This window comes from Chiroxiphia lanceolata, chromosome 4 (genome assembly GCF_009829145.1).
Source record: "Chiroxiphia lanceolata isolate bChiLan1 chromosome 4, bChiLan1.pri, whole genome shotgun sequence".
Classification (NCBI taxonomy): Eukaryota; Metazoa; Chordata; class Aves; order Passeriformes; family Pipridae; genus Chiroxiphia; species Chiroxiphia lanceolata.
The window spans coordinates 61,154,234-61,174,909 of record NC_045640.1 but is presented as its reverse complement, the minus strand read 5'-3'; the positions used below and the strand labels follow the sequence as shown (position 1 = coordinate 61,174,909).

Genomic DNA, 20,676 nt, shown 5'->3' with positions numbered 1-20,676 from the left:
GGGCGGCGGTGCGGGTGCCCCGCGCTGTTTGCGCGGCGGTGGGGCGGGGGGGGTTGTGCGCCCCGTCGGGCTGCGGCACCGCTCTCCGGCGCGGCGGGGCTGGGCTGGGCTCGCCTCCCCGTTTATACAGAACAGGATCATTTACATAAAGTCCTTAAGGCAAATAACTGTTGGGGCTCTAATTTATATCTGATCGAAAATTAGCCGTCATTATGCGCTCCATTAGCAGCGTCTTTAATGTGCTTCTAAGCACCATTTGTCAAGCGGCTTGTTAATATCCTTCAAGTCTTTAAAGTTGAGAGCTCATTAAAGAGTGCGCTCTGTTATTGATGTAATTTAGATGAGTTTGGAAGAGCGAGCGCGCCGCGGACAACCTGGATGAGCGGGGAGAGGTTGGGGCTCCCCCCGGGGCTGTGGGAGCAGCACCCCCGGCGCGGTGGCCCCTCACGGTGGCGTCGGGCCCTGGTCCGGGACGAGCCTCCCTGATGGAGCGGGGCGGGGGGGGGGAACTTCTTTTGGCTGAGGGGGAGTAAACCCGTTTAATGATGTGCAGACACGATTCCGCCACCTCTCCCCCCACTCCATCGGAAGAGCATAAAGGCCAATAAATTACCTCCGCTGCTTATCTGAAAATCCATCTATCCTGTCGCTTTTTTTCCCCTCCGTTGGTGCACCACGCCGGAGCCGCCCCTCGAGGGCGGGCTGTGGGGCAGTGCCCTCCGCCCCCCCCCCCCCGGAGGGCGTCCCGGCCTCCTCCCGAGCCCTGCTCGGCCCCTCCCCTCCCGAAATCCTGCCAGAACCAGGTGCTTGAGGGGGCAGCTCCGGCTGAGCTCTGTGTCCTCCCCCTTCCCCCGGGCGGTGCGGTGCTGAGTGGGGGCTGGCGGGGAGGGTCCTCCCCTGCGCCGCCATCCCCGGGCTTCCCCCGGGCGAAAGCAATAAAGCGGGTAATTAGACTGCTAAAGACGGATGTAAATAACGTGGAGGAGGCGGCGGTGACAGGCGTGCGACGGGGCCGGTGCCCCGCAGGGATGAGACATGGAGACCCGCAGTGCCCGCCCCGAGGCTCTGGTGAGGGGTGCCCGGACCGCGGTGGGGAGTGCGCTGGCAATTCGGGAAGGGATTCACCACCCATCAGAAAGGCCTCTTTGCTGTTGGAACCCCCAGAGTGTCCAGGTGAAGGGCCAGGGCAGAGGGGGCTGTCGCAGGGGGGACTGGTGCGGGTATCAGCAGCTTTTCAAACCCCACTGCAGCCCAACACAACCCCCCCCCTGCACCCCACAGAGGCTCCAACTGGCCTTTTGCACAGGCCTGTGTCAAACGGGTATTTAGCTCCCTGCACGGTCCCAGAGACATGCTGAAACCCATGGGAATGTTTGCCAGGAGTGTGATGTATAAGCAGGCACACGGCCACATCCAACCCTCCTTAGCTCTTGGGCAGTGAGCCCAGGGAGGGCCCCATCAGTGCAGTGTGAGTGCTTACAGCCCTGGCCCCCACATGAGAGAGGGCTGCTCCTGAAGAGCTGGATACACCTTCTGCACGTTGCAGGGTCATTGCCAGCAACGTGAGGCCTGTCCTAGAGCCACCACCACTGTACTGGTCCCTGATGCTCTCTGGGCAAATGAAGAGAAAAATGCCCTCAGGACAATGAGAAAAACCACCACCCTGGGTGGGCAAAAACATGATGAAGAGCCACTAGGCAGCCTGAGGTCGACATGTTGAATTGTACTTGCAGATGTGCCCATAGTTATTACCACCAGGAGCATACAGGACATGTAACTCGCTGCCCTGCACGTGGCTGGCCTGTGTTTGCTTTGTGCTTTTGCATGTGGCATTTGGGGATGGAGTCCTCTTGGGGTGTGCGTGGCCTGCTGGATTTGAGAAAGGCTTACTGCCTTTCTTACCCATCTTCTCGCTCAGAACCATCACAGCTTTTCTCTTGCCTGTGTCACCACATTATTTTGGAGGGAAAGCTGTGAAAGTAGGTGGGAACTTAACATTGAGTACATACATTTTTGGGGGAGGGCATTTTACAAGGAGATAGCTTTGTCTGGGTTTAGTAAAACCATTAAAAACATGGTGTCAAAGATAGGCTTACCCATGAGGGGGGGAAAGCCATGGAAAATCATTTTATGACAATGACAACATTTTATGGCAATAGTGGTGGCAGCTTTTAAGAAAGTGAAAAGCAGTTCCATTTCTTGCTGTATTTTGTGGGCAGAACTTGTGCATCAGTGAATGAACCGTGTCCTGTGTGCACCCTGCTCATGGTTGTGACTCTTGGGGGCCTTCTGGCAGTGACAAGTGTGGCAACAGCCAGCAGGCAGCAGCATGAAGGGCCACGGGCCAAAGAAAAGTGTGATGAGGAGGGCTTGTGCAAACCTCAGCATAATAAAAGCCTCCATCCCACAGGTGCACACAAACATACTCACACACTCTTACACACAGCAGATGCTGTGTAAAAAGAAAGGGAAAAGATATCACATTTTGAAATAGTTTTTACAATCCTGAGTTGTAAAATTTCTTTCCTGATTGCTCTTCATTTTACAAATATAGATTCTTTAAGAATACATTCTCAAAATGCAGCCTTTAAAAATGACTGTGAATGTATACGCCTGGTGCTTGATAGCAACTCTCCCAAGTTTCTTGTACTTTAATACGTTATGCAAAGATGCCCACAAACTGTTCCTACTGGCCCTTCCTCAGAGAAGAGGCATCACTCCCTGGGGGAGGCTCAGCTAGGATCCCCTTGCTAATGGATGCAGCTCATCTGTGATGGCCGGGGTGGCTGCCTGTTACCGTCTCACCTGGTTGCAATGTAAACCACTCTCCCTTTCAGCTTCCATTGGCAGGCAGACCCGAGGTGGATGTCAGTGGTGGGCTGGGGCTGGTGGAACAGTGATCTATCTGGTCCCTGTCTCTCTGCCCAGGTTAATCCCTTGTCTGCTCACAAAGGCTGGAGAAATACCTCCTATGGTTGGGGTGTTGAAGAGTGGTGACAGCTGATACAGCCCAGATGGTGCCCTGCTGAGGACACCATTAACACCCAGTGTTGGGGCTTGTGGCAACTTCTGCACTACAAGAAGTGTGTCACCATCCTCCCAGTGTAGTTGAGGGCACGGGATCCTTGGGAAGCCACCCAGTACAGCCCTCCCAGACCCTGGGCTAGCATCACAGGTCAGCACCTCCTGGCTGTGCCTACTCCAGGGAATGAAGTAGGACAGGACACCAGCCTGGCCACGGATGGCTCTGCCTTCACAGTGCTGTCTTTGGCCAATGTAATGCTTGGCCATGGGCTGGGAACATTATCTGCTCCAAACAGGCCGTTTGGTTGTGCCCACACAGCTTCGGGGAGGCAGGGGAAGAGAGGAAGGGAATTAGCAGTCACGCAGTGCTGCTTGGCCCCAGGCTGGAGAATGGCTCCCAGCTGGTTCTGCAGACTGGCAGGGATACAGCCACCAGAGACCACCCACCACTTACCTAAAGCTTTCTCTCTTCAATAAAGCCTCTTCCCTGCTGGGGAGGTCGGGCTGTGTTTGGCCTGGATATGAAAACCGGTGCCTCTTCCCTCAACCTGCTGAGCTGCTTTGTGCCCCTGAACCAGCCAGCATTATTTTTAACTCGTTGAATAGCCTGGATTAGAGCCAGGCTGCCCATGGGCTCTTGCCCACACGAGGGTTTGCCAGTCGATGGCACCAGGGCTCAGTGAGGTTCAGACCTTGCCAAGGATCTTATTTCTTGTCCTTTGGATGATCCCAGAGCAGCCCTGTATGCCCAGCAGCCCCCACATGGGTGCCAATGAGCAGGGACAGGGCAGGTACAGGATGGAGCCAAGTGGCTGCTCCCCAGGGCAGCCCATGGGGATGGTGCATGAGGCAGCCCCGGGAAGATGGGGAGAGGGTTTTACTTCTTTAGACAGCTGTTAAAATGTTTTCATTTAATCAGCCACAGCATGTACGCCTCAGTTAAACAGCTGGCACCTGAGCTGATACACAGGGATGTGTAATTTTGATTCCTACCTTTCTGTTTCAAAGCTCTGTCGTTTTGAGCACTTTGATCCAAAGACTAAACTTATTGTGGCATATTTATGTATATGACATTTTCATTCGCTCCCTTATTTATTTATTTTTGCAAAACACATCACTGACAAGGTTTCTAGTGCCGGTGGTGCTCTGTGAAGGAAAACACATGGTCCAAGATCCAAGGCTTATGTGTGCTGCAATAGTCCTGTTTCATACATGTCACAGTCTCAAACAGCAGTAGCAGTGGCAACCAGTGGAAGAGAGCAAGGAGAAAAGGGAAAAACCAGGCTGGGGGGGAGTGACAATGTATTTAATGCTGTATCCCAATGGACTGACTTTTTTTGGTTTTATAAGATGAACACAAACAGCCCTGTTACCCACAAAAAAAAATGAGACACCTCATTTCTGTTGCAACATTTTTAACATCCTTACCCATAGTTTTTAGGACTTCACATCAAGAGAGCTCTGACTGGTGTTAAAATTTAACTGGGAAAAGTGAAAAGGTTAAATTGAAAAAGTCACTCCTTAAAAAGCAATAGGGGCCCTGCTGGGGCTGTTTTTTTCTTATCTTAAGAAAAGACCCTTTGACTCATGCACCTCCAAACTCTGAATCCCTGTGAAGGAACCACTGACACCAAACCTCCCTTCACCCCTCCAGATCCCTTCTTCTGTTCTTTGCCCTTATGGGTGTTTGCAGACAAGTTTTCTTGCCCAGAGGAAATCAGCAGCTGACTGGGTTGCTCCATTAGGTTTTGTGTCAGACCTCACCCAGTGAGATTTCAACTGGGTGCATGTTTTAGGCATGACAACCTTTAAACAGTTCCTGGTTGAGTAGAGAAAAATCAGAAGCCATTGATCACATAATGGTACCTGCACATCTGAAGGAGGAAAAATGACCTGCAATTATGGGAGAAAGGACTGATATAACAGGGAATGTGGTTCATTTTCAGTCCAGGCTTTCTAGGAAGAAGAAGTTGCTCCACCTTTCCCATCACTTCAAAATTACAAGCCTCCCCTTGATCTGGGAAAGCACTGTGCTCAGATTAAGGGCAAACACGATAAACCAACATCTCAGAACATGTGTAGTTCTTTATTTCGAGGTACCTGTAGGCACTTTTGGCTGGCATTTCATCACACCTCAATCTTCTTTCTACTGAGGCAGAATCACTCTCATACACTGTAAAAACACATTGCTACCTTACACCCTAGGCAGTAAGCTGTAACTAAAACACGCATGTGCAACTGGATATTTTTTGTGCCAAATATCTCTGCAAAGCCAGCTGCATAACAGTGTCACATAACAAGTCATTGTACTGCCCTGCTGACTACCCCTGGTTAGAGGTACCCCACTTTGCTGCAGCTGGAAATACTCCTGGAGTACAAAACTGCCAGGGGAACGTAAATTGCAATTACAAATCTTAACTAAATATGCAGCATTGTGGCCTTTTCAATATCACATTTCTGTGGCAAGTTTTTCCATTGTGCACCGTTCAGTCACATTGGGACAATTTCTTAAATAATGTAGAGGCACTTCATCATGGAACAACATTTGAGGTGATTTACAGTTCCATCTTTTAGCAGCACACCTGTAAATCGCTATAAATAATGCTAACCCCTATTAAGGAGACATCAGGGTGCTTCCAGGCAGAGAGCATTAATGGGGAGGCAGTTGTGGATGATACTGGGTAAAAGCACTACCAGTTTACAACTGTTTGGGTTGCTCTGATCCACAGATCCACTAGCACAGCCCACAGCCAGGCCTGAAGATGAAGGTCCAAGTTTCAGAAGGGCAGAGTTTGCTGCTACATTTAGCAGCAGCTGGTGTACAGAGATCAGTGATATTATAGGCTTGAGTACCTTCATTCTTCTTGAGGTTGTAATGGAATTTTTAGAAATCAGATGTTTGCAGCAAAGTTTAATTTGAAACAGCTCATCATCTTTACTTCTTATCTGAATCAAGTCTTCATTTGGCAGGCATACAAGGATAAAAAAAAGGAAAGCTATGAAGCAAACTAGACAGACCAAAATCCAGGCTATAGCAATACAGAGCAAATCCTGCTGTCTCAAGGGTTGCTGACACCTGCAAACAGGGGAAAACAGTTGTGAAGTCAAGAATAAACACAGATAAAGAGAAGTTACCCACTTTTCCTGTGCAGAAAGCCAAGTTCTGCATTCGCTTTTCAGCAGTACAGAACAGTTTCATTTTTCCTCACAGTGCAAACAAACCCACTATCATTCTGGTGGCTCACCTTTGGTCAGTCAGTGGTTTCAGGTGGTCAGAGAAAGGAGATGGTGGCTCCTCATAAAGAGGAAACTGCACATGACAATGTTTTGGCAGGAGAAACGAGGAGTGGGTGAATTGGGTTCTGCAGAACCAAATGTTAATTGAAATTGTGAAGACAGAGGGGAGACTTTAAATGAAGTAGAAGAAGGAAGCAAATAGGTCTAAGGAAAATTGGTGAAGAAAGTGCAAATGGGAAAAGAACACAGCGGGCTCAGAAATCTCAGATTTACTGTAATTTGTATTTGGGTCTCAACCCAAAGCCTTTCTGCTGGGGAGTCAGATTCTGACTGAGTTCTGGTGTGAACATCCACCTATCTGAAAACAGATTTTTTTTTTTTAAATGCTGCAATGCTGTATGTGGAAAATGACAAGAAAAGAGAATCAGGCTCCCAACCATGGAACTGGTCATGGCAAACCAGGCAAAATCACGGAAAGTACTTACCCCCAGATGGGTTATCACCATGCAGGGATGCAAAAGAACAGCTAAAGATGGCAGGATCGCTTTAAACTGTGAAATAAACTTTTTCAGCTCATGGCATCATTACAAACACTTGTGTTTCAAAGGTGTTGAAGATGATTTACAGGTAAAAATTCAAAAGGCAGTACAGCCATCAGGAAGCAGTGGTGTCATGACACATAATTCAGGGCTGCCACATGCAGATTTTTAGTTCAGCTTGCAATACCTTGGAGACTTTGAAGCCTTTGCTTCAGGAGTCGAGAGCTGACCTGTCCTTCTGTTACAGGAAAGCTGTTGAAGGAAGGAGCTTTAGCATACACCTTGAACAGTCTTCAAAGGCTCAGAAACCAGAGGGAAAAGTAAAAGAGCTTCGTCTTGTCTTCATTGAACACAGTTCTCAGAAGGACTAAGTCTTGACCTATGCAATATTTTGAGACAATGCACATGATGACTTTATTTAAAGCAGACTGTGTACAAGCGCTGGTCTCATAGGAGAGAAACCCTAAACTATTACATGAAACTTTTCATCCACTCGTGTTGTGGAGGATGAATTCATGCAGCACGCAGCACAGCCTTGTAGCTGGTGTAGGCCTTCTCCTCTGTGGGGATGTGGCTGTCACTCACCAGGTGTGGCCACTTCCAGGCAGCTGTGTGCTGGGACAGATGCTCTGAGATGAGACTGAACTGAGACTGAACCAAACTGACTCTGCTTTAGAGGTGCAAAGGTCTCACTTAGTGAGCCTCTGGCTTACTTATTGAATACCATGACATGAGTCTGGGTTTGGTTTCACAGACTCTTTCAGATGTGATGAAGACTACCTATATATTTCTGCACCTTTTTCCTTTGAAAAAATAGTTAACTCCAGTCTCACAGTCCTGAAGATATTTCACTCATGTCTGATATTAAGAAACGTACAACAGGGACTGCAGAAATGAATCACAGCATCTGATGGTGAGATTAAACCCAGCAGCTTTCAAGGGAAAAGTGCATTGTCTCACTGATGGAAATACCCCAGCTCCCTACAGTGGGACATGGGATCTGGGAGAAACAGTGCAGGTGACTCAGGCAAGCATGCTTTTTGCAAATATATTAGGTTTTTTATTCTTCTACTTTCCTCACTGTTACAGCTTGTTTTTTTATTTACTTTGTATAAACTACCAAGTTTTCTGGCACAGATGGTCTCAGTAATTTTCTAGGCAGGTTCCACTGTCCTGAATTTTCTAATCAGGAACACAGAGGAAAAAAACCTAGAATATGAGTTATATGAGTGACCACAACCAGCAACACTGATTGAACATCACCTACTCTGAGGTGGTTTGGTGTGTGTGGGTGGGCACAGCTTGCACCAGCACAGCACTCCTGGTCCCTTATGACTGTGCCAAGCCTTGTACGCATAAGTTATCTTAGAGACAGTTCCCATGTCTTGTGGTTTAAGTGGCTCCTACTGCACTTAAAATATTCACACTGATCCTTGACATGTGTCCTGCTCCTTACACGGTCACCTTTGCCAGTCTGCAGGTTTGTGTTTCAGGAGACTGGACTGGCTTGGTCCAGGCTGGTTTCACACACAGGTTATGAACTGTCTGGCTGATGAGAGCCTTCCCCACAGACACATCAGTAAGCTTTGGTGGGGTGTTGCCTCTCAGTTATTCAGAGTATGCAGTGCCAGCACTGATGGAATTGTTTTTGTAGGGCCCCCAGCTCTGCTACCATTTAAGAAAGAAAGCATTTCCCACCAAAGGGAGCTGCCGACTGCGTTAGAGCACTGCGCAACCTGCACGGGAGCAGTCACGTTTTACAGGCCCACACTGCAAGGCCAGATTCACCCGTCCCTCCCTCTCACATGAACAGGATTCAGTGTGACAGGAGGAATTCTAAGTGCCTTAAATCCTCACCCCTTTCTGCTTAACTGTCCCCACCTCGAGCAGTTGTTTGGCCATTTCTGCCAAATGCGCTGCAGAGTGTGAACGCGTCGGTGATATTGCTCTTCCAGAACAGAGGTTTGTAGAGGTGAAGTAAAAGCAAAGGCTCTAATTCATCAAAATATTCTAATATCTCAGAGCTCCTCTGAGAGTATCAGGGCTCAGCAGACGTGAAAGCTCATTGCAATTCAGAATGTAAAAGTTAAAGGGGTTGCTGTGAGAGAGAAGCCTGGAGACAGAAGCCAGGTAATCCCGAACTTCCCTTATCATAAATAAATTTTGTTTTAATCTGTACTGTGAGCTTGGCAAGAGCCCACTCTGCCCAGAAAGCAGTCAGCAATGCCAGGGAAACTGATTTCCTGGTACTCATGTGGAAAGGGAGAGTGTCTAATTTTCTCAGCCAACTGATGCTGAGGAGCCGGGAGGCAGATAACTCTTATGAAAGAAAACAGGAGAAAATAACAGTGACCACCATGCTTCAGGGAGGGCTCTTTGAAAATGTTTTTAAGGGCACTGCTGTGGTTAAGTTCAGATTTAAGTCAGTACAATTACAAACTGTGAACTTGTGGCCAGATGGGACAATGTTTTCTTAAACAGTCCAGGAAGACCCGGGAGCAATATTGCCAGGGATAGAATTGCTCAGTGTAGGAGGTAAGAGACTTTCAAAGCTGATTTACCTCTGTATATGGATAAGTATGTCCCAGATCAGGAAGTGGGACAGCTACAAAAGCTGGTGTTGGAGGAAACTGCCTCCCAGAGACAAGGCTTACCTCTCATCCATCTGTCTGGTGCAGGAGATAGCAATCCTAGTTGGATTTGGAGCTGAGTGGGAGCCAGCAGCTATTGCCACTGCCACACACTCCTAGGATGCTTGAACTCCCAGTCCCCCAGTTGTCCATGTGCTTCTGAAAATCTGTTGTCTACTGGTTTTCTGTCCCATGTCATCCCTGCTGCAGGTGACCAAGCTGCAGAACTGAGCTGGAGAATGTGTAGCTGCTGGGACAACTTGAGACTTCCCCCCCCCTTCCCATCCTCTGAGATCCTACGTAGAGCCTGAGTAATTCTTCAGGGGTTGCAGACTCTGAGCTCCCAGAGAGTCAGGGTCATGGCCAGCACGTCCCATCTCACACAGGTCAGCTGTGCTGGAAAGTTGTCTGTCTGCCTTTCATGTGGTAACAAAACACACATTGTTAACCTTGGTGAGACAAACCTACTCATTTGGCAGGGATGGGGTCGGGATTGTAGTTACTCAATTGCCTTCTCATCTACTGAGATTAATCCCTCCAAGCCAGCATTGCAGCAAGTGGCTCTGAATCTGGGGCTCACTTTGTCCATCCCACAAATGAATTAAGATTAAACAGCAGGCTTTCAATTGAAGGAATCTCTTTCTCCTCCTCTGCTTGAGAGCTTGCTTCACCAACAGCCATTCCGAGCTTTTATTCTGTACTTTTAAAAACTGAACCTTTAATGTTTAGAAGGAGAAGTCTATCTCCATCACAGCTCCTGGGCTCCTCTGTGCTCAGCGTCACTCTTCAGTGATATGCCTGCGTGAAAAGAAGACTCACACATGGAAATATTCATTAACATGTTTATCTTCAAAGACAGCACATGCATTCTATCTACCTGTAAGCATTTGTGTGGCAAATATAGAGAGGCTATGAAGTTATGCTGTCAAACAAGACACATAGTTGTTAAAAAAACCCCAAGAAGTCCTCATTCTCTTCTTTGTAGGAGCTGTCTTCAGAAATACCTGACCGAATCTCAGGACAAAGTCCTTGACGTGCACCACTTCTGAAGGCTGATGAGTTCTCACCTCATATATAATAGCTGAACCTCACATAACTACTCAAGACTTTAACCTATTTCTTGCATTTTTACATGTATATTATTGTTTCTTGCAGTTACGATCTACTTTTTTCTAGTAGGAAACTAAAGTGTGGCTTTAGTAATACCTATCATCAATCTTATTTATTCCATCTATTTCTAGGTAATTATATATAGTGTATTTCTTAGTCTATATTTAGATGGCCTATTTAGAGATGAATGGATTCCTTCCAGAAGGGCAATAACCTTTCTGTGACTCAAACATTAATTTTCTAAATAGCATCATAGGTGAAACACCTTATATATCATCATAATTAACAAGATATACCCTATTAATGGTCAGAAAACATGCTTTTCATAATTACAAACAGAATCCTTCCTCTCTGTTATGAATTGGTAGCCAATACTACCTGATATATCCACAGTGAAACCTACTAAAACCCTATTCAAAAAGCAATCTTAATTGTCAGCCTTGCATACCTTAGGCACCCACAAAATGTAGATTTTAGAGACATCAATATTACAGTTCAGGACTATTCACAGATTTTACTGCTATAATATGTTTGACAAGTTCTTGTGTTTGAATCAGACAATTGGTGTTATAGGCTAAATTGATTTGCCTGCTTTCCTAACTTCATTAAAGTCAACTATGCCTGTAATTTCTCAGAGCACAGAAAAACTTGTAACTGCAATTCTTATGCTTGAGTCCTCCTTTCTGATTGCAAAGTCTTAAGGGTCAGGGGATTAGATGCTTTCTGGGAAAACGTGGAGGAAGGATTGCAATGATAAAGAATGAGGCAGAGTGGAGAATAACACTGTTCCCTATGAGGAGCCCCTTAAAAAGAATTAGAGCACCTCTCATGTAAAGAGACAAAAGTTCTATTATACTAATTCGAGTTCTGATCTCAGCAGATCTTATAAGCAGGACTATGTCTGACAAGAGATCACCAAAGGAAAAATGTTGGGAGAGCACTGGTAATTCAGAAAGTGGTGATTTTTCTTCTGAAGTAGCAGTGGGTCGATACCACAGCCGAGTACCAGTGAGCACTGAGCTTTCAGCTGGAGCATGTGAGGTGTTACACCGAGGCCTGCCATGACCCACGGAGCTCTGACAGTTTCTAACAGCTGAGAGGTTTATTCCAGGATCCTGTCCTAAGTATAATGTATGGAGCAACATCCTGCCTAACCTCCTTGCCCCATTAATTTGAAGGGGGAAGCAGAGCCATAATTTTCCCACTGAAAAAAGTCTGTAAGGAGCAGAGCAATGCCTGCACTCTGCTAGACTGAGAGTTACTCGTCAGACAAATAGTTACTGGGATGGGAGGCAGGTACATTTAGCTCAATAAGCATAATTTGCTCCCAAAGCTTCCTGCCTCTGAAGAACAGAACTCACATTTACATTATTATAGGATGATACATTTCCCCTTATTTTTATTAAAAACTTTATGACAAAAAGTGTTGTTAAAAAGTATGGGAGAGTTAATGCTCTAGAGGATTGATGCATGACCATTTTTTCACAAGCATACAAGAGTTATCAAGTAGTAACAAGCTAAGATTGGCAAAAAATAGCGATGATCATGAGTGCTATTTAATATGACTACACAATAACTTTGGGGACACATACACAGAATGTTCAGTTGCTGCAGAAATCTATATGAGGTTAAAAGCCCTTAAGAGTTTAGAAACTTGTCCTTGACAAATTGCTAATTGTCTTTGTAGAATGTCTACATGGTTCATGTTATAATTTTTTTTTTACTATGAAGGCCAAATTCAAATATGTCATTTCTTTCAACAATATTCTGCTAAAACAAATTCCAAATATCTAAAAATAGTAATCTCTTACAAGCAGTCATGCTATACTTCTCAAGAGCAGAAGACCTCGTAGATTAATGTGATTTTTAAGATATTATTTATGAAATTGTATTGGTTTTATCATGTTTTTCTTATTTCATATCAATAGCATTAAAATAAAAGGGATAAACTTCAGGGGTAAACAATATAGATGGCTTTTATATTTAATGCATATTCCTGTTTCTCTTCCTGGTTTTCATAAAATGTTTAGCTCTTTTTAACACTCTAGTAAAGAGATTTGTATGCCTATGTGTGTGCATAATTGCATGTAGGAACATTTCTATACAACTTTTCAGCCTTGCAAAAGCACTCTGAATTGACATTGCTATAATAAGCTTGGTGTTCAGAAAATAAAGACCTCTAAATAAAATAATAAAATTATTGAGGTATTTGTAACCACTTTGCATGCATACAGCATTTTGATCAAAAATAGTCTAATAAGAGTTGGTTAATGATACATTTTTACCATTCCTTAACAGGGAGAAATCCTACTGTCACATGTCAACCAGTTACTCAGCTTGCAATCCTGAAGAAAACTGTGAATTGAGTTATTGCTATGGCAAAAGCTATTGCTTGCTCAAAGACTGTCATAAAACCTGATTACAGGTCTAATGGACCTTGCTTCAAACTCTGAATCTGGACAGCTCCGTTTAAAGGAAGGATTGGTTGGCTATTGGGAGTCACAAAGCTCTGCTTATCTAGTTTAAAAGAAGGGGTTTTCTAATACATGAAATTATGAAAGCTTGCATCAATTTTCCTAAATAAAATTCAAAGGTTTCAATCTTGTTTTTATGTATATTTTGCAATGTGATACCTGCCATCTTCTGTCCTCTAACTCTTTTTCAGGCCAGCAGTGATGGAAGCAGGCAAATGCCCTCTGAGGACTGTGAAGACCACAGGAGTCAGATGCTGCAAGTCATGTGGGGAACCCACTGTCAGAATGTCATCAGCTCAAAATGGGAAATTCTCCACACTGAGTCCAACCTCAGTGCTTCAGATTATTTATCAGAAAGAAGCAGAATTTTAGTTTACCTTGATGGTGTGAAACTCAGAATCACAGGATGGGTCAGGCTGAAAGGGACCACAGTGGGTCATTTAATCCAACCTCCCTGCTCAAGCAGGTCACCCCAGAGCACATGGTAGAGGATTGTGTCCAGATGGTTCTTGAGTATCTCCAGTGAGGGAGACTCCACAGCCTCTCTGGTCAATCCGTTCCAGTGCATGGTCACCCACACAGTAAAGAAGTTCTTCTTCATGTTCAGGTGGAACTTCCTGTGCATCAGTTTCTGCCTCTTGTCCTGTTGCTTGGCATAACTGAGAAGAGCCTGGCTCCATTCTCTTGGCACCCTCCCTTCAGATACTTACTGGCATTGATGAGGGCCTCTCTCAGTTGTCTCTTTTCAAAGCTGAACAGGCCCAGCTCCTTCAGTCTTTCCTCATATGAGAGATGCTCCAGTCCCCCAACTGTCTTCACAGCCCTCTACTGGACCCATTCCAGGAGCTCCATGTGTCTCTTGTACTGAGGAGCCCAAAACTGGACACAGAACTCCAGATGTGGCCTCACCAGGGTTGAGCAGAGGGGTAGGATCACCTCCCTTGACCTGCTGGCAATGCTCTTCCTAATGCCCCACAGGATACCATGGGCCTTCTTGGCCCCCAGGGCACACAGCTGGCTCATGGACAGCCTGTTGTCCACTAGGACCTCCAGGTCCTTCTCTGCAGAGCTGTTTCCAGCAGGTCATCCCCCAGCCTGTACGGGTGTCTGGGTTTATTCCTCCCCAGATGCAGGCCCGTGCATTTGCCTTTGTTGAATCTCAGACAATTCTTCTCTGCCCACAGGCCTTGCTAAAAGGGGAGTTTTGGCTTCAGTACTGAAAATGTGATGTACAGGTATTTCACCAGATGCACTTTCACTGCTAAATACAGTTGTTTCAGCTGTGAATATAGACTGATATTGCACTTGAGACTGTTAATAGCATTCCAAATGCTTTGATTGTACAGGCTTCCAACAGTTTCATGAGTATACCCAATCACACTTTAAACAAACTTAGCTGTGCTTTGGGTCCAACCTGTGTCGTAGATTAGATCAAAATTGCACCATAGTGTGCCGCCCAGGCTGGATCTATTCTAAGCTACAGTTGAACCCCAGCCATTGAGCACACATGATAAAATCACTGGTAGTCCTACGAATAAGTTTTTCTGAAAGGGACAATTATATGGGCTTTAAAAAAAATTCTCTGGACACATTTGGAAACTGACCTTACAAGTCATTGAGTGGCTTGGATTCCCATTCCGTAGGCATAAATGATGTTTAATATCTTAACGGGAGCATACTGACACTTTGGAAGACATTAGGCATTAGGGACACAAAGTATAAACTTTCTGTTCTACTACTCTTTTTTCTTTTTTTTTTTTTATTTCAACAACACCAGCTATTTTTGATAAAAACATGTAATACACATTGAAGCCACGTTTCAGTCATAATATATCTTAGAGCTCTCAGATATTTGTACTGCAACACTGTGCTCCCATTTTAACAACAAAATCCCTGCTGAAATTCCGACTTTGTTGCATGTCTCCTCAAGGATCTTCCTGTACTCATTATACATCTATCAGCTCCTCTGTCAGTAAGGAGGCATCCTCTAGAATGAAAAACAGCAAATAGAAAAATAGTAAAATGTCATAAGTTTATGTATATATATCAATATCTACATATTTTATACTTGGGTTCAGCATCTGATTAATAGATTTTTTTCTGTCTCAAAGGCTTATGTCTGTAAATTAAAAGCAATTACATGATCAAAGGCAGTTAAATTCTAAAACACATGTAAAAAATCTGAGGGAAGTGTGAATTCATTCATTTATGAGCAGTAAAAATATTGTTATTTGGACAAAGTAAAATAGAGGTGATGTGTGATTTCCTGTCAAAATCAGGTTAAGTGTTGATAGCAATGACAACTTGCAAAAATCAGCATATTGGTATAAAGACTACGAATTAAGAACAAATACCATACCAGGAAGGAACTAGAACTGGTGTCTTGGACAGAGGCTCACAGAGGCTTTGAGGCACTTGTTTCTTTATCAAGTTCTGTTATTTAAAAAAAAAAAAAAAGTGCATTAGTGTTTTAGACTCACAACACTCTTAATGGTAAAAAGCCCTGGAAGGTTTATTTGAAAAACATGTAACACAGTAAAAAGTCACAAGAGAAAGAAATCTAAGACAACACAAAGGTGAGACACATAAGATGTAATCCCAGAAATACAACACTGACAGGGATTTCTGCTTTTATTTCTTGCACTCCTGTGCAGCAGTTCTCCAACGGGCTGGTTTTACAGGACAGGTCCAGGTGGGACCAGCTAGTGAGCCAACAAGGGAGATGCATTTGGGAGAAGCTGATGGCAAAGAGAGCACTGAAAGATGGCAGGTAGTAAGAAGACCATGCAGGGGAAGAAGTGAGCAGTGCAGGAAGCAAGAGTGGGGTGAGGAGGTTGAATAGGAAAGGCTGTCACCTCTCAGGAGATATGATCTAAAGAATAGGTGGCTGGGAGGCCATGGCTTAACTCTGCAGTTCTTGACAGCCATAAACTTCTTTTGCTCCCATGATCTGTGATGCTCACCCTTGTTCCTTCCTCACTCCATTTTCATACCAAATTCCCACCTCCTTGCTGTGCTTTCTGTTCTGTTCCCAGTGACTCTTTGTCAGCACACCTCCCTCTGCCTGATTACAGCCACACCATCCCTGGGGGGTTGTTTCTTATTTTGGGAACTAGTGATCTGGTTCACCTCCTCAAATGAAGGAAGTGCACATATATCTAGTCCATCCTGACATCTATTCTCAAAGGTTTCTGATGAAGGCTGTTTCACAACATCCCTAATCTCTCTGTTCCAGTGCTTCACAATCTTATCGCTCAGTTTCTTCCCTAATACTTAAGATAAATATTTATTGCAAATTAAACTGATTTTTTTTTCTTGTTTTACCTTTGGTAGACATGAAAAGCAATGGAACATTGTCTTCTTTTATAATAACTCCTTATAGCTTGAGAGACCATTTTCCTTTCTCTAATCTTCTCTTTCTGAGGCTGTGCAAATCCAGTCTCTTCAATATTTGAAAGGAACTCATGTTTTCCGACCTCTGTATAATCCTTAACTGGATCCTCCTCGGTTTGTCACTACCTGTGATGCCTAAACTGGACTTTGTCTTTCAGTCTCAGCAATACCAATGGTGCTTATATGGCATCCATTCATGTCCAAAATAAATACATTTACACAGTTCTGGTGGGGATGAAAAATAATGTTCAAAGCAGTGTCTCTGCTGGTGCAATATCTGGAACAGATTAAAGCTACTGGACCACTCAAGACTCAATAAGATTTCTGTTTCATCATATCATAGGCTTTTATTAAGTATAATTGCTGACTATCACTTCCTCCACAGTATACAAGTAGGAGTAGGATAAGCAAATCTATGAAGAATATCTGAGAATTAGTGTTAAGTTGTATATGAAGTCCCATTTTGTATGAGGGCACTGCGTACATTAGTGGTTTACTCTGTATTTAACAATGTAATTATTCCAGGTAACATGTTCTGAAACCAGGCCTAAACTATATCAGTGGAAACTCCATTTCCTAGCAGACCTTGTCTAAATGAAAAGAAATCTAATAAAACCCAGTTGAATACAAGGGGCTGTGCTCGGTTTGGTTTAGGCACTCAAACAGTGTGAAGCAGCCGAGATCCCCAGGCAGTTCAGAGGTGCCAACAGGGGTCAGACCTACATTGTCCCACCCCAGCTTGTCCCAGCTTTACACCAGCACAGCTGGTGTAAGCTACTGCTCTTTCTAGAGGAGTCTCTTTGTCGAAAAAGTGGTGCCAGACAGGTGGGTGATTCAAGCCCAAAATGTGACCAGGTACAGTAACACGTATTTCCAAGTAAATTCACATAAAAGTGTCTCTGACTGTGACCTATCTTGCACATGCAAAAGACTGTGGGGATGTGTATGTGACAGATGGGGAGTTAGAGCATAAATTGCTTTTCTCATGCACCTTTTGGCCTTTTGCCTTCACACTTGGACACCAAGCTATTATTGCCTGATTAACAGTTCTGCCCTCCCAGCATATAATAAGCGTATCAAGGATAACTGATGGAATACTGAGCCATAAATGTTTTCTTGGCATTTGTTTGGCCTATGCTATTTGGGAACAATAAAAGCATCTCATATTCATAATGATAATACATATATACCATCACAGATCACATCTTATTGTGTTGTGCAAAATGTGGAGATAAACATTAATATGTATTAATAGCATGTAAATACAATTAATCATAATAGAATGTTCCTGACATGTTACCACTGCTGTTGATAAAATATAATTAAAATTGTCTGACCGAATTTTCAGTGTGGCTAGAATTGGCATCTCTATTCTTGCTGTTTATGTGTGCCTATCTAAAGAATGTTACACTTCCAAAAATCATGTTATTTCATTATGTTCCTGGGAAAAAGCAATGCAGGGCTGCAAGACCTTTACACGATATAATTAATGAAAAGTCATATAAAAGAATGAAAGCCTGCAAAACGTACAAAGACTGAAGCTACAACTAACTCCTGAGAGGACAGGAATTTTAGGCACCATTCTCTCAAAAGATTATAAAGAAAATGAAAGAGGCAACACCTGTGTTCCTGAACTTGCATGCCCATGCAATGGGAGAGCATTCAAATCCAAGTTTTGCACTGTTCAGAGACTGTTGGAATCTATTAAACAAGAATTTCACTGAAAGCTCCAAGAAGTGATGAAGTCATAAGAGCACTACTGTTTTGGGCAGCAGAAACTGCTTTGGAAAAAAAATAGACAATATTCCAAGGAGATGACAAAAGTAAGAATGAGGGTAGCATGCAGAAGGTGACCTAGAAACCATTTTTTACTGTCTCTTCCAATGAAAGAATGAGGTGGGATATACTGAAAGCAGCAGGTGGTGGCCTTGGATACAAAGGAAGGGCTTCTTTGTTCGTTGTAAACTTATCCTTGGAACTCCCTGCTGCAGGATGCTGAGGATGCACAAGTTTTGTGCTGGCTCAAGAAGTGACATGGCAAACAAACAGGAGAAAAGCCCGTAGCCTCTCCTACTCTTGCACGATAGACAGCTTATTCAAGTGGCATGTAATCCCATAACATATAACACAACACCTCAAACAAAATATGATAACAGTGCCATTATGTTTTTACATGTTTTCAGGTGCACACATGCAAACAAGGCCACATCTGCAACTCCTGTTAATGGGAGTGAACTCTTGCTATATTGTACATACAAAAGTAGTAATACAAGGCAACACAGTGTTTTCATTACATATATTTTCCTCTAACAGAATTAATTCCACATATTCAGATCCACTATTAGCCAATACTGCATCTTTGTCACAAAAGGGAGAGAAAGCAAGACTATCTCAACATATTATCACGTTGGTGTAATGAGCTGATGAGATATAACCCATTACTGTAATTTAAAAATTACTTGCATTTTTAAAGGTCATGCAGCTGTTTTCAGTTATGTAATCTGTAGAATGATGGAGTAGGAACAAAGATAGAGCATAAAATAATATTACTGCCAACAATATGCATATCACACACTTGTAGACAATCTTCCTACTTTTTTTCTGTCTTGATAAATGAAAATTGATGCATTGCATTTTTAAAAGCAGGTTGGGCCAACCTGTTTAACCATGTATCCTGACTAGGTTCACTTGGAATGGAGGTAGTTGTACTCGGAGGTTTTATGAATATAAAGATTAATGAATTTGTACAATTTGGCCATGCAAACCATTTTTATCAGGCATATTCCATTTAGAATAAGCAGTAAACCATATATAAGGGTTGTGTCAAAGTTTACTGAATAGGGCCCTTGGTAGCTAATGTAACATTTCTCCAACAAATCAAAGGTATTGTTCTATGCTCACATGAATATACAGTAGCCATTACCTTAAATTTAAAACTCACTGTGAGCAGCAAACACACTGTGGGGATATGAAGGCCATATTGTATCAGTGGAGTCTGCAGAGATTTTCTTCATATGGCTTTGCCCGGTTGAAATATATGTTGCAGTTGAAAGCTAAAGGGATTACTTTTGAATAGTCATCACAAAGGTTGATTATATTCGTATATCATTTAGCTGGACCCTGCAGGCTATTATTCCATTAGCTGTGCTGGCCCTGCACTGTCAAAAAGTTGATCATATAATGTAAAAAGGTTACATGCTCTGTTAAGGTATGTGAAGTAACTCGAAACAGTAATCTTTTAAGAGCAGTACAGCTGTGTACTTGAAGGTAGATTGCATTTAAAATAAATACCCGCAAAATGGAATAAATACAATAAACCTACTACCTCTGTTCCTTATTTTTCCTTCTTTGAATAGGCCGTATACAATTTGAGTCAGTTAATTGTACCAGGTAAGATATTGGCTAGAGAGTATTTTTTCATCCCCACGTCCCAAGAACTATACCTCAAAATAGCTGCGTCTTTACACGAAACCCTCACAGAAATTATGTTTCTGGTGAAACAGATTTGCTGATTATATTCCCCTTGCACATGCAAACACACACACACACACACACACATTTTCTTCCAGTGCTTAATAAAATGGATCTTCAGACGGTTCCATTATGTGGATGCCTTAATATTATTTTATGCTAAAACATGGACAGCACATTAGATTGAAAGCATCTTACTGTTCCATAAGGCAGAGTAATCATGGGCTATCCCTAGATAGCAAATGCTCCCATTGGGGAAACAATACCAACAACACAGGCTAATGAATCACAGCAGTTATTAATCATGGGCATTTGTAAGAGCCACATATAATAGAGATGAACTCTCAAGATTAGAAAGGTTAGAAGGTGGGACCGAGAAAAAGACAGGAGATCATCCAACTGCATTTCAGAATAAGTTTATGGACAAGTATTTGCTTCAGTACGGTCGTGCCCATGCTGGCCTCAGTCTTTCTGAGAGGGCAGAGAAAGAGAAACAATTCAGTCACCTGGGTTCACTCAGCTTTCAGATCCTTGTAGGACAATTTGGCAAAAATAAATAAATACATAATCACACACATACAAGGCCCTTAGGGCTTATGGCCTAGTTAGAAGTGAGACAGTGCTTCTTTTATTAAACAAAGTTGTTTAATTTAGATTGTAACATCAAGAGTTGGTTCTCTTTCAGTACACGGTATATATTATTCAGAGCAATGAATGAGTCTTTATGAGTACAAATGGGAGCCTTTAATGAACTACAGCAAGCACTTGAGCAGGTAGGTTTCTCTGAATAAAGGCTTC

General features: G+C 43.5%; 1 protein-coding gene across 1 annotated transcript in view; it reads right to left on the bottom strand.

Moving 5' to 3' along the window:
- Positions 1-14,649: 14,649 nt before the first annotated feature.
- TTC29 (tetratricopeptide repeat domain 29) overlaps positions 14,650-20,676 on the bottom strand; it is a 124,890-nt gene continuing 118,863 nt past the window's right edge. The window contains 2 exon segments of the mRNA XM_032686337.1: positions 14,650-15,001; positions 15,374-15,447. Of these exon segments, the coding sequence (XP_032542228.1) occupies positions 15,410-15,447 (38 nt within the window). The 3' untranslated portion in view covers positions 14,650-15,001; positions 15,374-15,409.